The sequence below is a fragment of the Pinus tabuliformis genome, chromosome 1_2 (genome assembly GCF_031772625.1).
Source record: "Pinus tabuliformis cultivar Carrire ecotype Pingquan chromosome 1_2, CPIR1, whole genome shotgun sequence".
Classification (NCBI taxonomy): domain Eukaryota; kingdom Viridiplantae; phylum Streptophyta; class Pinopsida; order Pinales; family Pinaceae; genus Pinus; species Pinus tabuliformis.
In genome coordinates this window covers 1,033,417,317-1,033,436,013 of record NC_142298.1, presented here as the reverse complement: position 1 = coordinate 1,033,436,013, position 18,697 = coordinate 1,033,417,317, and the positions used below count along the sequence as shown (strand labels likewise).

At 38.8% G+C, this 18,697-nt stretch overlaps 1 protein-coding gene and 1 pseudogene across 3 annotated transcripts in view; one reads left to right on the top strand and one right to left on the bottom strand.

The window, feature by feature from the left end:
• Positions 1-13,190, bottom strand: part of LOC149209655 (uncharacterized) — a 64,537-nt gene extending 51,347 nt beyond the window's left edge. The window contains exons 1-3 of one of the 3 annotated variants that reach the window (XM_089396438.1): positions 13,037-13,190; positions 12,779-12,931; positions 920-1,520 (exon numbers count right to left, since the gene is read on the bottom strand). In XM_089396438.1, coding sequence (XP_089252564.1) covers positions 920-1,483 — 564 coding nt within the window. In that variant the 5' untranslated portion in view covers positions 1,484-1,520; positions 12,779-12,931; positions 13,037-13,190. Of the gene's footprint in view, positions 1-919; positions 1,521-12,778 lie in introns of all 3 variants that reach the window. The other 2 variants (XM_089396436.1, XM_089396437.1) reach the window with 2 other exon arrangements.
• On the top strand, positions 5,152-9,794 carry LOC149209656 (uncharacterized; annotated as a pseudogene).
• Positions 13,191-18,697: the final 5,507 nt, after the last annotated feature.

The window sequence follows — 18,697 nt, the reverse complement described above, 5'->3', positions numbered from 1 at the left end:
GCCCTTTTTTACCAACATTTCATAGAGCACATTCAGCCTAGTGCTGCCATGCATTTTTGCACATTTTGTATTACAGCTCTCTTCTTGGACTCATACATAACCCTTCGGATTAAGGGGGGGAATGTTGGACACCTAATCCTAAAGGGTTAGTGTGGAATTCGAATGGACAAAAGAAGTCCAAGAGACCTTGGGATCTGAATCCCAAGAGTCACCTATTGTACTATAAATGTGTATCTCATCTTAATAAAAAATGCACTCACTGATTTATCTTTCCTATTGTTTTCCTATCCATGTGAGTTTAACACAGAATTTTGTGGATTTTCTACAGTCCACACTAAAGATGAGGAAAATTTAAAATAAATGAATACATCCTAGCAATCATCAAGAACATTTACAGATATCTTGAGTCTTGACGCAAAGAAACAAGCAATCAGATCCCCCTAGAATGCACTTAACTTTCCATATGCCCAAAAGCAGAAGCAATAGATAGCTGGAATCCAATCCAGGAAAGTGTCCCATATTATCATCCTATGCTTCGTATTGTTAACAAGGAAATGGGTTGGGCATGTTTTAAAAGTCTGTAAAATCAAAAAATCTAAAGATAGCAACCAGCAATCTGAACAGGAAATTGCTTTTGTGTCCAAAAAAAGGGCAAAAGATATCAGTTTACCAAGTGACATGATATGGTAAATTTTCACAACGGGAAGCTGACTTAAATGTTCAAAATCATACAGCAACTCTTACATGAATGTAGATCCAGAAATATCTGTGCAAGCATTCTGTCGACTTAAAACTACAGAAATAAAATTACCAGAAGAGCATAAAAATATGTCCATTTTCATGAAATGCAGAGGAAGACAAATAATAGCATAGAATCCATCATTCAGAGCGGCAGAAGTGAAAGAAACGATTAACTCACTCGTGCAGTTCCTTTCCTGTGCATACGGTAGCTTCGACCATCTTTATTCTCTCCATACCAGTAGAAGGTCTGAGTCTCTTCAACATAAAGTATTCCTCCACCATGTGCCTGTATGGGCCTGCCGTCTGTGTCACACCATTCTCTGCCAGGATAAAAGTAGTACTTTCTGCTATCTTCAGTCTTCAAAGGGTTCACTGCAAGATTTTTCTCTGGAAAGTAAAGGGATCTTCTCTGAGATGTGACATCAAGAAAATCATATACTGGGGTATGTCTCCTTCCCCTGTGTTTTCCTGATTGGGAGATAAATTTTTTGCCTCTTTGTTTGACTTCAAAACCCCTATCCTCTATATCTTCATGTTCTCTGTACATGGAAAGGCGATACTGTTGCACCTGAGAATCTACTTTGTTAGAATTTGATGGAGTTAAGGTGTTGTAGGCATGAATCAATAGTATCCATGCAGCCAAACTCCAGATTATAGCGGACAAGGAACACGTGCTTCCTTCATTACAACTTAAAGCAGTTGATTTCCCATGTTTGTGTACCATCTTTCTTGTTGCTTTCATTCGCCCAGATAATACTGCAGAAAATACGTTGCAAAATCTACAATTTAAACCATGTTTAATTGTTAATCAGATTTATATTTTTTATAATATACACCAATTGCTAGACAATTCCAATTACGAAAACATTGTTCTTGTTGATGGTAATGCGAGCACATTACAGACATCTAAAAAAGGCCAAGGAAAACAACATCTGAACAAAGAATATGAAATAGCATTTCATCTATACCTTGAGACCTCTATGAAAACAAATATCATAACTCAATCCCCAAATAAATGGACTTCGGCAAGTTATGAACAGGTGGCAGTTGCCAGTTGAAGATCAGAAATTCCATAAGTATGCCCACACACAATAATAAATACAGACCAAATACAGAAAATTAATGCGCAGAAGCAAAAACAGCAGACTTCAAAATGTCAATACTGTCAATGAATCCCCGAATATAAACCAAACAAGGTACTACAAAGGACGTTTCGGCTAACAACTTTATAGATCCTACAGGCAAAAGATTTGATAAAGAGAACAAAAGGATAGCTCATAGCAGGAACTTCAAAAGGGCAAGATTTTGGCCACAGATCAAGAAGTACAACAAATATAACTGTTTCTGCAGTTGAAGATAAAAATAGACTTTAGGTCTAAAAATTAGCTGGTCATATGCATCATCGGTTCAGTTTGCCCCAATATTGACCCCAAAGGTGGAAAATACAACAAAGTGAATAGAAAAAGGAACATAACCTTCAAAATGTAATCTGTCTATTGACATATTCATGAAAAGTTGCAGTTACCTTATCACTGAATAAAGTGGGTTCAATCTAAAGCTTTGCTTGCACCATTTTATACAAATTCAATCCCCAATGGTTCATGAAATGTAAACACCATAAATACCCAAATTGAGTAAGAACAAAAGGGCTCTAGAGTCTGAACCACCTTCTCAGGTTAGATAACAACTACAACTCTGATTTATGTGACCAGCATAAACAAAAATTCCTGAAAAACTTGCAATACTCAGAATATTGACATTGTTAATTATCCCCTTTCCCTCCAATAGTACACATTCAATTTTTTTCAGTTTAAACAGGAAAAAGGAAAATTCAAAAAAAGAATTCCCAAGGAAAGATTTCTGAACCTGCATCATCGAGCAGGTTAGTCAAGTGACAAATCAAGTGAACTTTCTTCACCCGAATTCAATCCCCCAAGAACATGTCATTTTATGTGGCCAATTGTTGTGATACCCTTGATATCTCATAGTTAACTGAGTCTAGGCAATTTGGCATAGGCAGAGTATCTCAATAGGTAAGGTCAGGTGCAAGTCCCAGGAGATTTTGACAAAATAGATATCCCTCTGTCCTGGGTGATCTTGAGAAAATAGATATCCCTCAGTCATGGAATATAGGCTGATGGTAGAGCCTACTTTGATAATAAGCGGCCATTTACCAACCAAAAATAAATCTGAACATGCATCAACTAGATCTTTAAATACAATTTTTAACAAAACTTTGACATCGGGTGTCTTTGCTTCTGCTGAATGAAATCCAACACCAAGAGCAATAGGAATACTGACTGGATTGATTTTGGGCAAGGAGTTTTGTATGCATTTTCAGATGTATGTTGGATTGTCCCGTATAGCCACCCATGGATCCAATTCCAGTAGAGGCAGATAACAAACTAGATTCTTAGCCCTTTCAGGTTTTAGTCATATGGGTTTGTTAAGAATCGTCTGGGGTGACTAGTCTGATCCAATATAAAACATATTCTATTCAATAAAAGCATTTTCAATGGAATGAAAAGGGTTCCCTGGGTTGTAACATATTTTGGTACACTGAAAATTACAAATTTTCAGTGAGAAATTGCTATTTCCTTCTTGGGCTAAATGCTCAGATATATTCAATAAAAGCATTTTCAATGGAATGAAAAGGGTTCCCTCGGTTGTAACATATTTTGGTACACTGAAAATTACAAATTTTCAGTGAGAAATTGCTATTTCCTTCTTGGGCTAAATGCTCAGATATATACTTATTAGTGCTTTTGAATGGTTTATTATTTTTTTATAATAATTTTAATTTTAAAACAATTGTATTTTTATAAAAATATAATTGTATATTTTTATGAAAATATTTATTTAAAATTGAAGTTATGTTATTAAAAAAATTTGGGTCGGGCCTAATCACAAAGTCAGCATTCACCAATCAGCCATGCAAGTCAAAAGGTCAAACAACAAGCGCCAAGATGAGGAAGGGCAAGCATAATGTCCAGGCATTTTTTAATGGCGGAGGTTGTCAATACTAAATCAGTGGTTTTCATTCTATTTCGAACCCCCCAAGGTCATCCGAGATTTAACAGCTGGGGGGTCTGAAGTCTTGTTTTGAAAAATAAACCACTTTTCCACGTGGCATATTTCTGTGCATTTCGGACCCCAGGTCCAAAACCATTTACCAGACAGCACCCCCTCCGAAATCAGCTTATGGTTTTAATTTGAGTTGGTGGAATTAAAACTTGATTCTTTGTAAAAATGAGCAATGTCACAAGTTGTTGATGGTTGTTTCGCTCTATATGGCCTACAATTCAAACATTCTGTTATATGGTTTTTGTTGATTTGGGGTAGCATCGGATGTGATGTAACCATGAAAATTGGTGGAGAGGCTAAAGCACATGAGATCTCCAAGACCTAGAAATGGTTTGGACAGATTGTACGCAGTTTGGGAGATATTAAAATAATTTATATTTTTACTGGAGTTCCTAAGTCTAAAGTTAGGAAAAATAAAATATTAATGAGTAATAATATAAAACTGGGTTAGAAGGTTCCAAAACTCATGGATCAAGCCAAATCTAATCTTAGTTGTTGATTAGAGATGTAATCTCGGCCGTTGAAGGACCAACGAGAAAAGTATAAGAGGAGGCTTGAGGGTCAGTTGGAAGATACAACAGAGTGACCAGTCATTCATTTTGCTAGAGCGGGGTTGCTAAACAAAAGTGAATCAGTGATCAGCAGCGAGGAGCAGTGAGCACTGGGCAGAGAGGTAGAGACAGTGCCAAGAGACCAGCACAAAAACAAAGAGTGAGCGCAACAACCAGAGCAGGCAACGCAAAGCCCAACAGAGATAGTGCAGAGCCCAGAGGGACTGCGTCATCCACGCAGAAGATAGAGAGAGTGACGCAGAGGGTCCCAGAGGCTGTGCAGTGCCTCAGAGGGCTGACGCAGAGGGTCCTGGGCTGACGCAGTGCAGCAGGAGGCTGACGCAGAGGCCAGAAGGGCCAGCGCTGAGCTTCAAAGTCATCAGAGAGGGTTTTGTGGGACAGGTTTTCTGAATACCTGTTTCCGAATAGAGAGGTATTGCTGCCGTGTATTTTTCTCTGTCGGGTGAGCCAATTAGGCACCCAATTGTACTCAAGGAAACACTGCATAATAATATACCCTTAGAATAATTGCACCGGTTTTCCCGCATTGGGTTTTTTTGGGGACATTTGTCGAAAAATAACGTTGTCACTTCTGTGTTTGTTTTCTTTCAGCGATGATCTGTAGATGTTGTGACTGTATTGTGTTTATTTCGATATTTAAATGTTTTAAATAACTTGTTCGGAATTTACAAGTAGAAGAAATAAACCAGCAGAATACCGATTAATTTTCTAAGGGATAGACTTAAAGAATTCAAAAGTTTTGGCTCAGGTAAGAATGGCTCCTCCCACCCATATTAAACGTGGTGTGGGCATTGTTATTGATGGCATTTCTTCCATGGCAAAGAGCCCACGTCATTTTGTTAAATTGGCAACTAGGGCCAAACTCCATGTGGGTCAGCTTATTTATGGCAGCTGATATTTTTATTGGATCCCTCTCGTCGAGAGGTGTAGGATTGATCCAAAGATCATCCGATTCCGATAAGTATTTATGGAGATATGAATTTATTTTGTTTATGTAATTATTATCAAGCCGACCAGCACTTATGTAGGCTCTAGAAGCCCAACCGACGTGTCTATTCAACCCCTACAAGTTAGTATAAATAAAAGAGGATTTGATGTCATTTGAGACATACATTAGTGTGGTGATCTCTTCCTCTCCACGTTTTGGGTTTTTGGAGCAGGAGAGAGACACCATGAAAATGTACGCTGGCCTATGATGCCCTAGCCACAGTAAATCTATCAGCGGCATTTAAGGGTGCCCTAGCCATAGCATTTGAGGGTACTCTTGACAGCAATAAATGATAATCTAATGCAGCAAAGGGAGGCACTTATACGCAGTCTAGAAGAGACTTAATTCCACTAAGAAAGGAGGTTCTAAACGCAACCATAAGATGCCCTAAGTCAAAGCAAAGGGAGGCTCAATATGCTGTCCATGAAGGCACAGTAATTAGATTCTTATACGCTATTCTATATGCAGCAAGAAGAGGGACTTCGCTGTCCCTATAGACACAGTCCTAGGAGACCCTTTAACGCAGGTAAGAAGATGCCCTAGGTACAGTTCAGTGGGTGCCCAATCCGCAGTCATAATGTGCCCTAGCCGCAGGATTATGAAGAATCATATAATGCAATTATGTTCACGCAAAGGATACATGCAGTGCTGTACACTTGTTATATGCAGTCAAATGGATTAGAAGTATCCTCGGGAGGGTCTAAGGTATAGTATCCCTGTAGCAGACAGCAGTATAACTTGGCATAGGAATATATTACAATGAGAAGACCAGATCTATTATTCTCAGCATACTTGTAACTTGATGATCTCATAACAGTATACCTCAACGTCCTTCATTCTTGCTTCAACCACACATATTTGTGATCACTGTCTCAGTCCGGATACTCTCGTGGAAAGATACAGCAGTGAATGATCTTGGTGATACAGCTGTGAAGTTGTAACGGCGATGGTTTCAGTATCAAGTAAGATCTTGTTAAAGGCTGTTGTAGTAATGACAATGATAGTTACATTCTCGGCATATACAGAAGTATTTTTGTGCCCTTACTATCCTCACTGTTTGGGTCTAATGGAGATCATAGTAATGTTGTAGTTGCTATCTCAGTCTCAGCATTGATGTGATCATGTTGGAGAGTATTTAAGTGATGACTGTGTCCACTACACTCTAAGCATAATCTACAGTGATAGAATGGCATACCTGTAGCAGCCATATGACAATGAATAGCAGTGATAGAATGTCATCTGTTAAGGCAGCAACATGATGATGATGCACATTAGTATGGGCAGCATGAAGTTGAAAGATGATCATGGATATGAAGGGCAGCATGATGATGGATAAGATCATGGACATGGGCAACATGATGTAGATCATGGACAGCATGATGTATGGGCAACATGATGAAGATCATGGGCAGTACAGTGATATATGAGAGCATGAGCAGCATGATGATCATGGGCAGCATGATGGTGCTACACAGTGAGGTGCAGCAAATGGACGAGATGCAGCATGATGATAGGTGAAGGAGTCACCTTGAGAATCAGTTGAAGCAGAATGTCTTCAACTGATCTCATCATGATACGAAATGATCTATGCTAGATCTAGATAAGTCAAAGTATTTGACTTCTGTTGTAAATGTACTCTCTCTCTCTCTCCTTCTCTGCTGAACTTTGAAGATAAAAGAAGATTTGATCAAAGGGTTTCCCCACACATTGTGGGGTTTGTCCCTGGCTTGCGCCACATCCTGTGTCCTCTTGTCTTGGCTTGTCTTCTGCGTTTTATATTTATGTTCTATCTGCAGTTTATCATAATGCTGATGTGATTGCTAACTGTGAAAATTTAAATAAATTGCTCTAGCATAGAACATACCTAATCTTAACATGGTATCAGAGCTGAGGTGAAGACAATGCCCAAGCAAGAGTGAAATAGCAATCACCGAAGACAGTTGGGACAAGACAGAAGGATCAATGGGTTCCTCATAATTCACCAAGGGTGAATTCAAAGCAAAGAATGTTATCAGAATGGTGCAGCGGAAGATTTTGATGGTCCATCTTAAGATCACTTCATTGGGAAGTTCGGATCTAAGGGTGGAAGGAAAGGCGGATGCCTTGTTGAAATAAGTTCGGCCGTTATGCGAAGGAGTGTCCGAATGGCAGAGACACATCTCTTGATGAAGATAACAATCATTCCTGGGACATCTTCAATGATCAAAAGAATGACTGGTAATGCAGGTCATCAAGGAAATGGTCGACTCTTCCACGAAAGCAAGGAACCCCAAAATCTCTTTTATGTACCTGATCAAACCTGGTGTCCATCTCGGAAATGGAAGTCAAAGGTTACAGGGTGGCACTTATCGATGGAAAGGTACGTGTTTGAAAATAAATCTTTTAAAGATGTTTTTCATGGTTGTATCAAGTTGCAGGAAGTCCACTGGGGACCATGTCCTTTGACTCAGCACCAGAGGTCTGTGAGTCAGATGGTGACTAGGATGCCTGTATTAAAAAAAAAAAAGGGGAGCATGAAGGTACATGTCTGAAATGCACCAAAGGAAAATATTATAAGGGGACCATTCCCCCTCATGCAACAGGTCCACAGGCTTGGAACAACCCGAGGAGTTTGAGAATAATGATCAGGGAATCTCATATATACAGGTGGAAGAAAGCCCTCTATGGCTTGAAGAAAAACACCTCGGGCGTAATATGAGAGGATTGATAGCTGTCTAATGCAGCTGAGATTCACTAGGAGTGAAACCGATCCAAACCATTACTCGAAGGTCGTGGATGATAAACCTCTCGTACCGGCACCTATGTCTGACAGGTGCAGACCCTCTCATTTATAGGAGACAGAGGGAGTTGGATTCTGAATGTGGGAAGATAAGATGCAAGCTTGTGACTGCCTCGAGGATCTTAACTTTCAGAAGTTATATGGTAATGATGTCGGACCAGATTTGGGAAATGCCTCTGAGTTTCATAAACTCATTCGCGTTGATGTTCTTGGAGAACCTCAGTCCGGACATCTGTGTTGCACTTAGCATGGTGAGCTCATATTTGGTTGAGCCTCACTAGATTGGTGCCAAGAATCTTCTAAGATATCTTCAGGGCACAATCTCTCATGAATTGAGATACACTGCCGGAAATATGAAACCACATGATTATTCGAATGATGAGTGGGCAGGAAGTATGGAGGATCACTAGAGCACTTCTCAGTGCTGTTTGGAATCTGCCTTGATATCCTGGATGAGCAGGAAGCAGAAGTCGGTGACTCTGAGCACCACCAAGGCAGAATACATTGCTGATAGTATGCCCTTCTGTGAGGCAGTCTGGTTGCTGAAGCTCTTCAGTGAGCTGTTTGTACACATGATGAATACCACTGTGATTCTCTGTGACAACCAGAGATGGGATTCGATTATTGAGGAATCTCGTATTTGACAATTGCTCCAGCAGATAGACATCAATTACTGCCTTATCTGGGATATGGTAAGTCGATGATCAAGGAGGCTCCATCACACTGAGATGATGTACAGGACAGAGCTCTGAGGAAAGATCAAATTGTGATTTTCCCGAACGACTTGGAGTCGTTGAGAGACCTTTGTAAAAGGGTCCTGCATGCTGTGTCCTCTTGTCTTGGCTTGTCTTCTGCGTTTTATATTTATGTTCTATCTGCAGTTTATCATAATGCTGATGTGATTGCTAACTGTGAAAATTTAAATAAATTGCTCTAGCATAGAACATACCTAATCTTAACACATTTGAAAAGCGTATTTTTGGGTTCCATGGATGGAGATATCTGGCTCTGGAACGTTGCTACCAGGCGCACACTTCAACCATTTCCAGGTCATAGAAAAGCGGTGCATGGTTTGACTCTTTCTACAGAAACAGAGCGGCTTATTTCTTATGGAGATGATTACACAGTTAGACTATGGGATATCCCAGTTGTTGTTATTGGGAAATCAAGTTATGGTTCAAAGAATGTTCACAAGCCACTAGCAACCTATGTGGTAAAAAAAATTCTTTCAGGGTTGTAGATTACCAGTGAGATAGTAATGCGTTTGCAACCGGTGAGGCTCAAATTGACATTTGGAATCATGACAGGTCATAGCCGATAAACAGTTCACTTGGGGATCTAATACTGTCATTTTTGTACGGTTTAATCCTGCAGAACAATTTAAAAAAAAAGATATATTTGCTACAACTGCCAGTGATCGCAGTATTTTTCTATGTGAACTTCAAATGGCATCAGCCTTGAACAAGTTAATATGCAGACAAGGAATAATTGCATTGCATGGAATCCAAGAGAACCTATGAATCTCACTGCAGCTAATGAAGATTGTGACTGTTATAGCTACGATATGAGAAGAATGAATATTTCCACATGTGTGCACCAAGACCGTGTTTCCGTTGTGATGGATTATTGAAGGGAAAAGCAGAGGACCCTGGAGAACCCCAGTGGGAAGCTATTTTTTTCCCAGTCTTCCACCTCTGCTGAGTGAATAAATAAACAGAGTTTCTTTCGCTGGGAAGTTTCAGTATGTCTTTTGTGGTCATCCAAGGAGGTATTTGTTTACCACTGGTTGGATTGTCTTCATTAGTTCTGAAAGATTTGTGACAGATTGCAATTACATCGCATCCAACTGCTCATTATTTTATGGCCTGTATACCAAAAATTTTGAATGGTAAATCAATGGAATGATGTACTGGTTTTGATCCAAATTGCACAAAGATTCTACAGTTGTGTGATAGACTTGGGTCAAAATTTCGTGGGCATTTTCGCACAGTGTACTTCAGGCACGGATTCTGGACAAACGATGGTGAATTTAAAAAATCCGAAACATGGGTTTTGTGCAGAATGGCGTTAATTAGGTTTAATTAAGGATACTGGCAAATTCTGAGCTGTTTGGGAGATTTCCTCAGTTCTATCAAGAGTATAAACCCAGATTTCGTCATGGAAGAAATGCGTTGGAAAAACAGGGATGGTTACTAGAAATGGTCTGCTGGAAACCTGGACTCTGGTGGTGCAGCTGATGCATCATCTCTCCTTATTGTGGGTTCAACATTTCCTGTGTGGGAATTATAGTCTATCATGGTTTATACTTTGGAATGTATGATTCTTTGAAGCCTATTGTTTTGATTGGTGATCTTCAGAATATCTTCCTTGCTATTTTTCTTCTTGGTTGGGTATTACAATTGGTGCTAGCTTTGCATCGAATCATATAGATACTGTACAAAGAAGAATTTCTTTTTCACATCCTTGAAAGACCAATTTCCTCTCTACTACACAATTATGGTGCTCCTGTACATCCTGTTTCAGATATCACTAACGATGATTTGTATTTTCTACTAGCACATTATTCAGATGAGTTTAAATGGTGGAGGATGAATTCAAGGACGTTGGATTTATATGCTTTGCAAATTGGTTATATAAGAAACTTTAATTTTTAAGTGCCAATGGTGGATGGGACATGCGCATGTAATCATCTGCAACCGGAAAGCTTATTGGAAAAATTACTTCTGGGTAACTGGAGCAGGTGAGGAATGTTTATGGTATGCTGAACTATTTACAGGCTCTTGTTGAGAAGTCTATCATCATCCAGATCCTAGAGGAAGAGGAAGAAGGCAATTTAACATTCACTGCAACTGATGGATATGACTACAATGGAGGAAGCAATATTCTGAAGCTGTTGGGGATAATTTAGTATTATTATGGATATGACTACAATGGAGGAAGCAATATTCTGAAGCTGTTGGGGATAATTTAGTATTATTAGTCTACTTAGTGTACATTACCTTCTTGGAGATTATTACAGTGGACTCAACTGCTTGGCACCTATAGATGTTAACCAAACATGTGTCTACAATTCAGTGATTGGAAGCCATATCACAACTATTTATTATATGGATTCACCAACCTTATGTTGAGAAGGTATGTTAAGGCAATACGGGTCTTCAATCAAGTTGTGTTGTGTATAATAAAGACCAAACAATTTCAAGATTGGCATTCGAATCACATGAGTATCCTTAGGCATCCAATCAGCAGGTCAAACAGTGACCAAATAAATGGGTAGAGGTTGAGATTTTCTAAGCTCAAAATCAGCTACAACATTCAGTGGCAAATCTTTTGATTTTTTAGCATCCAAAGGACCATAGTTGGCAGCCAAATGAACACTTGGCAGCCAAGAGATTTTGAACATGATTTTAACCACTCCAGCAATACCTACAGCTCGAGACACTTTGTAAACAACTTTCCAGATTTTAAGACAGAGAATTTGCAAACAGTTCCAAATTTCTTGCAAACTATTTTTAGATTGTTTTATTTTTAGATTATTGTTAGGATTTGATCCCTAAAAGCTTGTAACAGCAGATGAAGGTTCAGCTTAAGGTTTTCCTATATATTCTTTTATTTGTAATAAACAAGGGTTGGCTTTTGATGCCAAGGCTCTTGACTTTGTAATAGCTTCTATTATAGGATTTCTAATGAAAGCCTTCCAGCTCCAGTTTATGATAGAATTTGTGTTTCTAGTATGTCTTTCTAGTGTTTCCATAACTTGTTTTCTGCACATGTTCAAAGTATTATAGAAGATCTGGGTAAGAATAGATTGAGTTTCAATCTCTCTAAAATCCCCTGCAAATTAATAATCGTTTAAAGATATTAGTATATTGGATTGTTTCTCTGAGTTAGCTCTTCTTTGAACTAATTATTGTTTGTCCTTCTATCTTCCCCTGAATATGTTTTGTTGGACTATAGAAATCTTCTACACGCATCCAAGTTTCCCTAGTTGTTAAGTAGTCAGGCTCACTGCTCAATTATTAGGAATCTCCTTACATTCTTCTATCATAATTTTTGAAAAGATAAATCATTCTGTTAAGCTAGACGCTGGAAGTGTTCCAGCTTCCATTCCAGCATCCACTTTGAGAAGGGACCCGGTGAGAGAGGTCTTTATTCATGAATAGAAATTGTCATTGATCACCAACCACCCCCAATTAAAACCATAAATCTGGCCATTGTGCTTCAAAGGCTGTTGTTCAGTGACAGGTAAACAGCGTTAAATAAAATAATTAAGGGAGCCCCTCTGGTACAAAGGCCAGCTTGAACCTAAACACTGGTTGAATTGGTTTCCCGCATACTTCTTGCAGCGAAGTATTAACTACGGGAAACACGTACAACACCCTCAACATCAGACGTCTTCATTGATAAGGACCAATTACATAAACATAATCAGTGCATTGTGAATACAGATCAACAGTGACAATTGATTACAAGGCTAATGCAAGGAAATGTAACTAGACCAGGCACTGGACTGCACGTTTTTTTGACGGAGTACGACAAAAAGATATGTAGAAAAATGAATCCAACCCCTGGAGAAGATCCATGAGACCTGGAAATAAAAAAATGCGTACTCACCCGAAATAGAAGAAAAAATTCTGGTACAACAATCTTATCTTCCGTCGGCATAAAAATCCTGAAGGTTTTTCGTTACCCAGTGTTGAAATCAGCCATTGACTCTCCCGCAACAGTTCGTCCCTCCTCAGAGCAGTTTGCCAAACAGATTGATTTCTGCTTTGGTTGCAACCATATGAAGTCAGGTGAAAGATTCTGTGTGAGAAAATAAAATTATGTTTGAAGGGAGAAGGAAAGCAGCAGAAGATGAAATGTTGCAACCTGGGGTATTGTTGCCCAGTGAATTGATGGATTGTTAAGCTGCTGTCTAGGTGTCTTCTAGTTGTGATCTATTCCATCTCAGTGGTGTGAGTTGCAAATTAGCTGAGCTTTTAGGTGTGGTCGGTCCTCCCGTTGAACTGCCTATGTGTCTTTTAGTTCGTCATCTACTTTATCGCAATGCTGTAAGTTGCAAAATCGTTGAATTTTTAGGTGTGGACGTTTTTCAGATAGAACTTAAGTGAATTTGGATGATAACTCACAGTAAAAGTAGTCATTATTAAACATTATTATATAACTAATGTTGACCAGTAAACTATTGGTAAAGGCCTCAATGTTCTGGGCATTAGACAATTTTTAAACTTTGTGTATTTCAAATAAACACATATTTATATAATCATTAAATAAATTGTTTTTTTAATAAACACGTATTTATATAATCATCTTAAAAATTAAATTGATATTTTAATTTTATATATATGAAATATTTATTGATATTTTTATTTTACATATATATATTTATTGATATTTTTATTTTTATTTTTATTTATTGATACTATAAATATTTTCAAAAATATTTAATTTTTTAATATATATATTTTTATTAAGTTAATTGGATTTATTTTTCACTAGATTTAAGTGTTAATTGGCGAACTGAAGGCATTAACTACCACTCACTGTAAGAAGGACTTGAGGTTTTGGCAATGCCATTACCACGCTTTCCATAGCACACAAGGTTCTAGACAGGGAGGAGGTGGCAAGACCATCTTCCATCAGCATTTATGGTATCAGTTGTACTAGTACATTCGTCATGCAACATGGCGGGATGAACATCATGTTAAATCGCTAAGCTCCAAGAGAAATAGTCATTCAAATTCGCAGCAACCCGCAAATGGAGTCGGAATTGAGTCAATTGGCATTGAGGAAGCGCATGTTGCAGACATGATGTGTGACCGTGAGCACACCCGTAGAGGAGGTAGGGGAAGAGGCAGGCCTCCTATCCCACCGTAGCATGGATAGGGTGATGAACATTTTAACAGCAGCATCCCCCATTGACATTGCAAGATGGTATTTGATGCAAAAGTTCAAGGGCTTTGTGTCATAGGAGCACCTCTGGGCTCTGTGCAATCTTCTCACCCGACACTTCAGAAACCAAGAGGACATGAATGTTCTGCTTGAGGACAATGTTTTGGATCTAGATTTCCATGTACATCGTGCCAAAGTTGCAATTGAAAGAATTGTTGGTCTCCTAGGTATGCATCTCCAAGGCTCCTCTTCTTCTTTCACTTACGCAGTGGATGAATCTCCCTCGCACTCCCCAGCTCATATCGTCACACACAATGTCGGGCTCCACAATCTATTGCTTGATTGTTACTAAGCCTCGCAGAGACTCGAAGACCACTCCAGCTGACATAGGTCCCTCGAGCAGTAAGGGTGGTCACATCAGCAACAATAGTGTTGCATCATCCCCTCATCAAATAGTGTAACCAACGACGTTCAGTCATCCTGCTGCCATGGGGCACCTCCTTACTAATGACGAAGATTATTACAAGCCCTACCTAATGGTATGGGAAGACCCTCGAGAGTGCTAGTTGTGCAAAGCACGACTCTCGAGATAGTTTTCTATGTGTCTGCCACACAGTGTCTCAATGCTTTTTAGGTTCCTTTCCCTCTGATTTTGTATGTAATGATGCAAAGAAATTGCGAGGAGGACATTTGCTTTCTCCTTTTTGGGTAGATGTTTCCTCTTGTTCTTTCACTTTCATGACTCCTGGCCCCATGGCCTTTGAATATGGTTGGTTTATGTTGGGCCTCAGAGCTCTGTTACATGTAATTTTTGCATAAGTGTAATACAAAGGCTTATAATCTACAAAAAAAAATGGATTCATTTTTAATATATGTTGTTATTTTTTCTACATAGCTTTAAGTCTCGCATGTCACAACTTTGTTGTGATGCCTTTCAACCTTATTGTTAAATCTCGATCCTCTTTTGAAAATCAAAACATCTTCTTTTGTTTGTAAGTCAGTACAAAAAAATTCTATTAATAAAAGGATTTTACATTGATAACATGCTTATCCAAAAGGACTAATCTGGGAGTGTAAACCTCTAACCAGATATCTTTGAATAACATCAAAGCTTCCAAAAAGTAGAAATGAGTTTGATCAACATTGACCACTGGTTTTACAAAGCAATACAAAGGATGATAACTATATATGTTCCAACACCAAAAGGAGGTGAAATACTAAGTGCCAAAATACAAAACTATACCAGAAATTTTTACAATCATTACAGTAAGACATGAGACCAACAAAAACCACCACCCATTAGCCTGCTTGATGCCAAGAAGACAGTTGAAACCCCTAATGTGCAGTTCATGTTGTGGAAAAGTGCCAAAAGGATACTTTGCATCCAAACATTGCCACTATTGATGAGGGAGTAGTACCATTCAGTCTGAGATGATGACCAGAGAGAGGGGAGTTGTGTTGGATGGTGGAGAAGTGTTGACCAGTTGAACATTGATAACAACAGGAGCGTCAGTGATATCTTCAGAGTCAAAATCAGAATCTGACATCACATACTTTTCCACCCTTTGCAAATACGTGAGTATATCATCCAAACAAAAGAGAAAACATTCCTTAGGAGGCGTTTTATGTCCTCCTGGCCTGCAAAAATCTTGTAATTATCCACCTGTTTGTCTCGGAGCACCAAACGAAAATAGAGTGTCCAATTGTTGATGTACTGCAACAGAATGCAAGAAGTGCAATCTCCTTCTTCTAAATTTCCCAAGGTTGGGAATCCATTTGAGATCTTGAACACCCACCTCTAAATCAGAGAAGTAAGCCTTATCGCCAAATTCTCTCGATTCCAGGTGTTGAATTTCCTTTCTAATCTCCAGAGGAACCGAGTCAAACAAAGTTGCCACCAAATTCCATCCAAATAAACATCTGTGATGAGAAATATAACTACTATTGGCCCCTCCCCGTTGGTTTTCCATTCTTTGGTGAGGTGGCATAGTCACAAAGTGGTACGTAGTATTGACACTGACTTGACTAACCCCAAGACTTGTAATTTGACTCTCAGAACAATAAATTGGACAACACCCAAGCAGAACTATATTGTCCCCAAAACTCACAGGAAATCCAATTATATAATTTGGTGACCCCTTACAAAACACAGACCCAAGCAAAGTTATATCGTCCCCAAAACACAAAGGAAAGTCGACTTTATATTCTGGTGACCCTTGACAGATCGCGATTACTTGTGACAAAAGAACGATAAGGGAAATGACTATAGAGTTTGAATTATACACTCTTAGAAACTTGGACAACCAAAATTCCTTGACCTTACAGAGACAAATTGATACAATAGGACTACCCACAGAATACGATAGCAGAAAACCATCGACTACAGACTGAGTTTTGTTGCCAAACACCAACATCAAACAATGTAGCCCAAAACTAACAACAGTGAGCCATAAAACTCTCAATTTCCTCTTTGAAATGTCAAGGTAGAAGCTACCGTTAAAACTAAATAGAAAAATTCCCAAGATACCATACCCCATAGACCAAAACAAGACAATTGAACGAGATACCTGGAAAATCAGAACCTTGGAGCATCGATGAGGGAAGCATGACCACCAACTCGAAGATAGGCCCCGAGGCTGCATTGTGTAGAAAGAGGATAAAGAACATTGACCTCTTTCAAGAATTCGAAGACCTTTCTTCACCTCCCAATATTACATCGTACCCTTGCCACCCTATGACTGATCCAGGACTTTTATAACGACAGGAGAAGGAGGAGTACCATGAGGTTGAAATATCATTTATTTGCCAGTAAAGGATATGAAAAGGACAAGTGTTAATGACGTTTTTAAGGAATACATTCCCTCTTTATTGTAGCGAGCCATAAATGAGCTCATAGCATGCATCATTCCCTCCCACGACTGAGTGTGTTATAACCATAATGGAAACATTGAAACCATGAAAATAAGCAACAACAAGTCTTGTCCCTCTCCCGTTAACCTTGCCCATTTATGAGGAGATGTTGTTAGTTGGTGGCGTTCTTTCCATTTACCACTATGTTTCCACATATGGACCGCATATGGACACCTAGCGGTATCATTACCCATTTCAAAAAATATTGGGTTGTGAACACATTTCCACCCCCCATCGAGGATCCTTCTGCATAGAGTTTGTTGTCCTTTTAAAGCATAACCATTACTCGTTGTCTCTCCTCTTCCTAGTCTGAGATTGGCCACGACTTGTACATGTACAACCCTACAAAATGACAACCCATGTTTTCTAGGTGATATACCACTCCATTTCCTACTCGTCATGTATGTTGGATTAGGATATATTCAAATTTCTTCAATAGTTCTGCAATATTGGCCACTACGTTTTCTAATTGCTAATTGTGGATAATTTTGGAGGCGGATTGATTGTTTAGTAATCGACGAACACATTGAATTGTGAGTAATGAATCCCCATTAAGTTGGATTAACTTAAAACCTTGTCGAGTGACGATTCAGAGTCTTCTCTCCACAGTTAGAGACTCAACTAGGTTGTTAGTGGCAATATCATAATCTACTGCAAAAATTCTTAAACTGACTAACTTGTTATATCTAAAAATCCCCCTAAAACTCGCAAGTCCCGAGTTTCCTTAGATGCACCATCAAAACTTAATTTTATAAAATTTGTCGGGGAAGGCAAATAATCATTAAAGAGTGATCTATACAAGCATGAGGAGGAGAAGGAATCATCTTACCATCCAAATTTAAGTTTTGAAGGATGATTTTCTCTGATTCTTAAACTTCCCAGTCCGTTGATGACCATGGTACTGTTCGTATGGTCTCTCGTAAATTGGAAAAAAAATTCTCATATCAAAATAATTTTTTCTCCTCCTAGCTAAAAATTTGGTTATTTCGTTCCTTCCATAAGTTCCATAAGGTAAAACCGAAAATCAAATTCCAAGCTCTATTTACAATTGGGTTCTTGAAGTGCATAGCCAACCATTAATTGACTGCAAAATTCTTATCCTAAAAATGTAATACCAGACGAGCAGAGAGACTTATTAAAATTTCCCATACGTCTACAACAAACCTACATGAAAAGAAGATGTGTTATGTTGACTCCTCTGCTTTGAGACAAAGAAAACAAAAGGACGTCCCTTCAAACCCTCGCCTGCGAATCTTTTCCCAAGTTAAAAGACAATTACAAGCTATTAGCCACAAGAAAGAAGAGATTTTCGGCCACCAAAATCTCGACCATATCCACTTCCATACATGCTCTTTCTCCAAAATTTGATGTCCCGCCACAATCTGATATGCTTATGTAATTGTAAAATGACCATGCTGGCATGTCCCCCAACGTAATAAATCTACTCCATTTGAGTAACAAATCCTTCTTTTGCAAAGCTCCTAATAAAATAGTTCCCATGGGAGTGGGTGAGGGGGTGGAGGCCAGTTGACCTATTGTTTCCATGTCTTCCAAAATGATACATCAAATTGTTGTTTCCAATAATCAGAAACTTTAATCATACCTAGGTTTTCCAAGAAAGATTTAATCCCCTGCAAGTCATTTTTTCCATTTAATCTTGGCATCTGTTGCCAGGATTCATCCCAAAAATTGGCTTTAGCTCCAACTTTAATATCCCAAAAGACATAT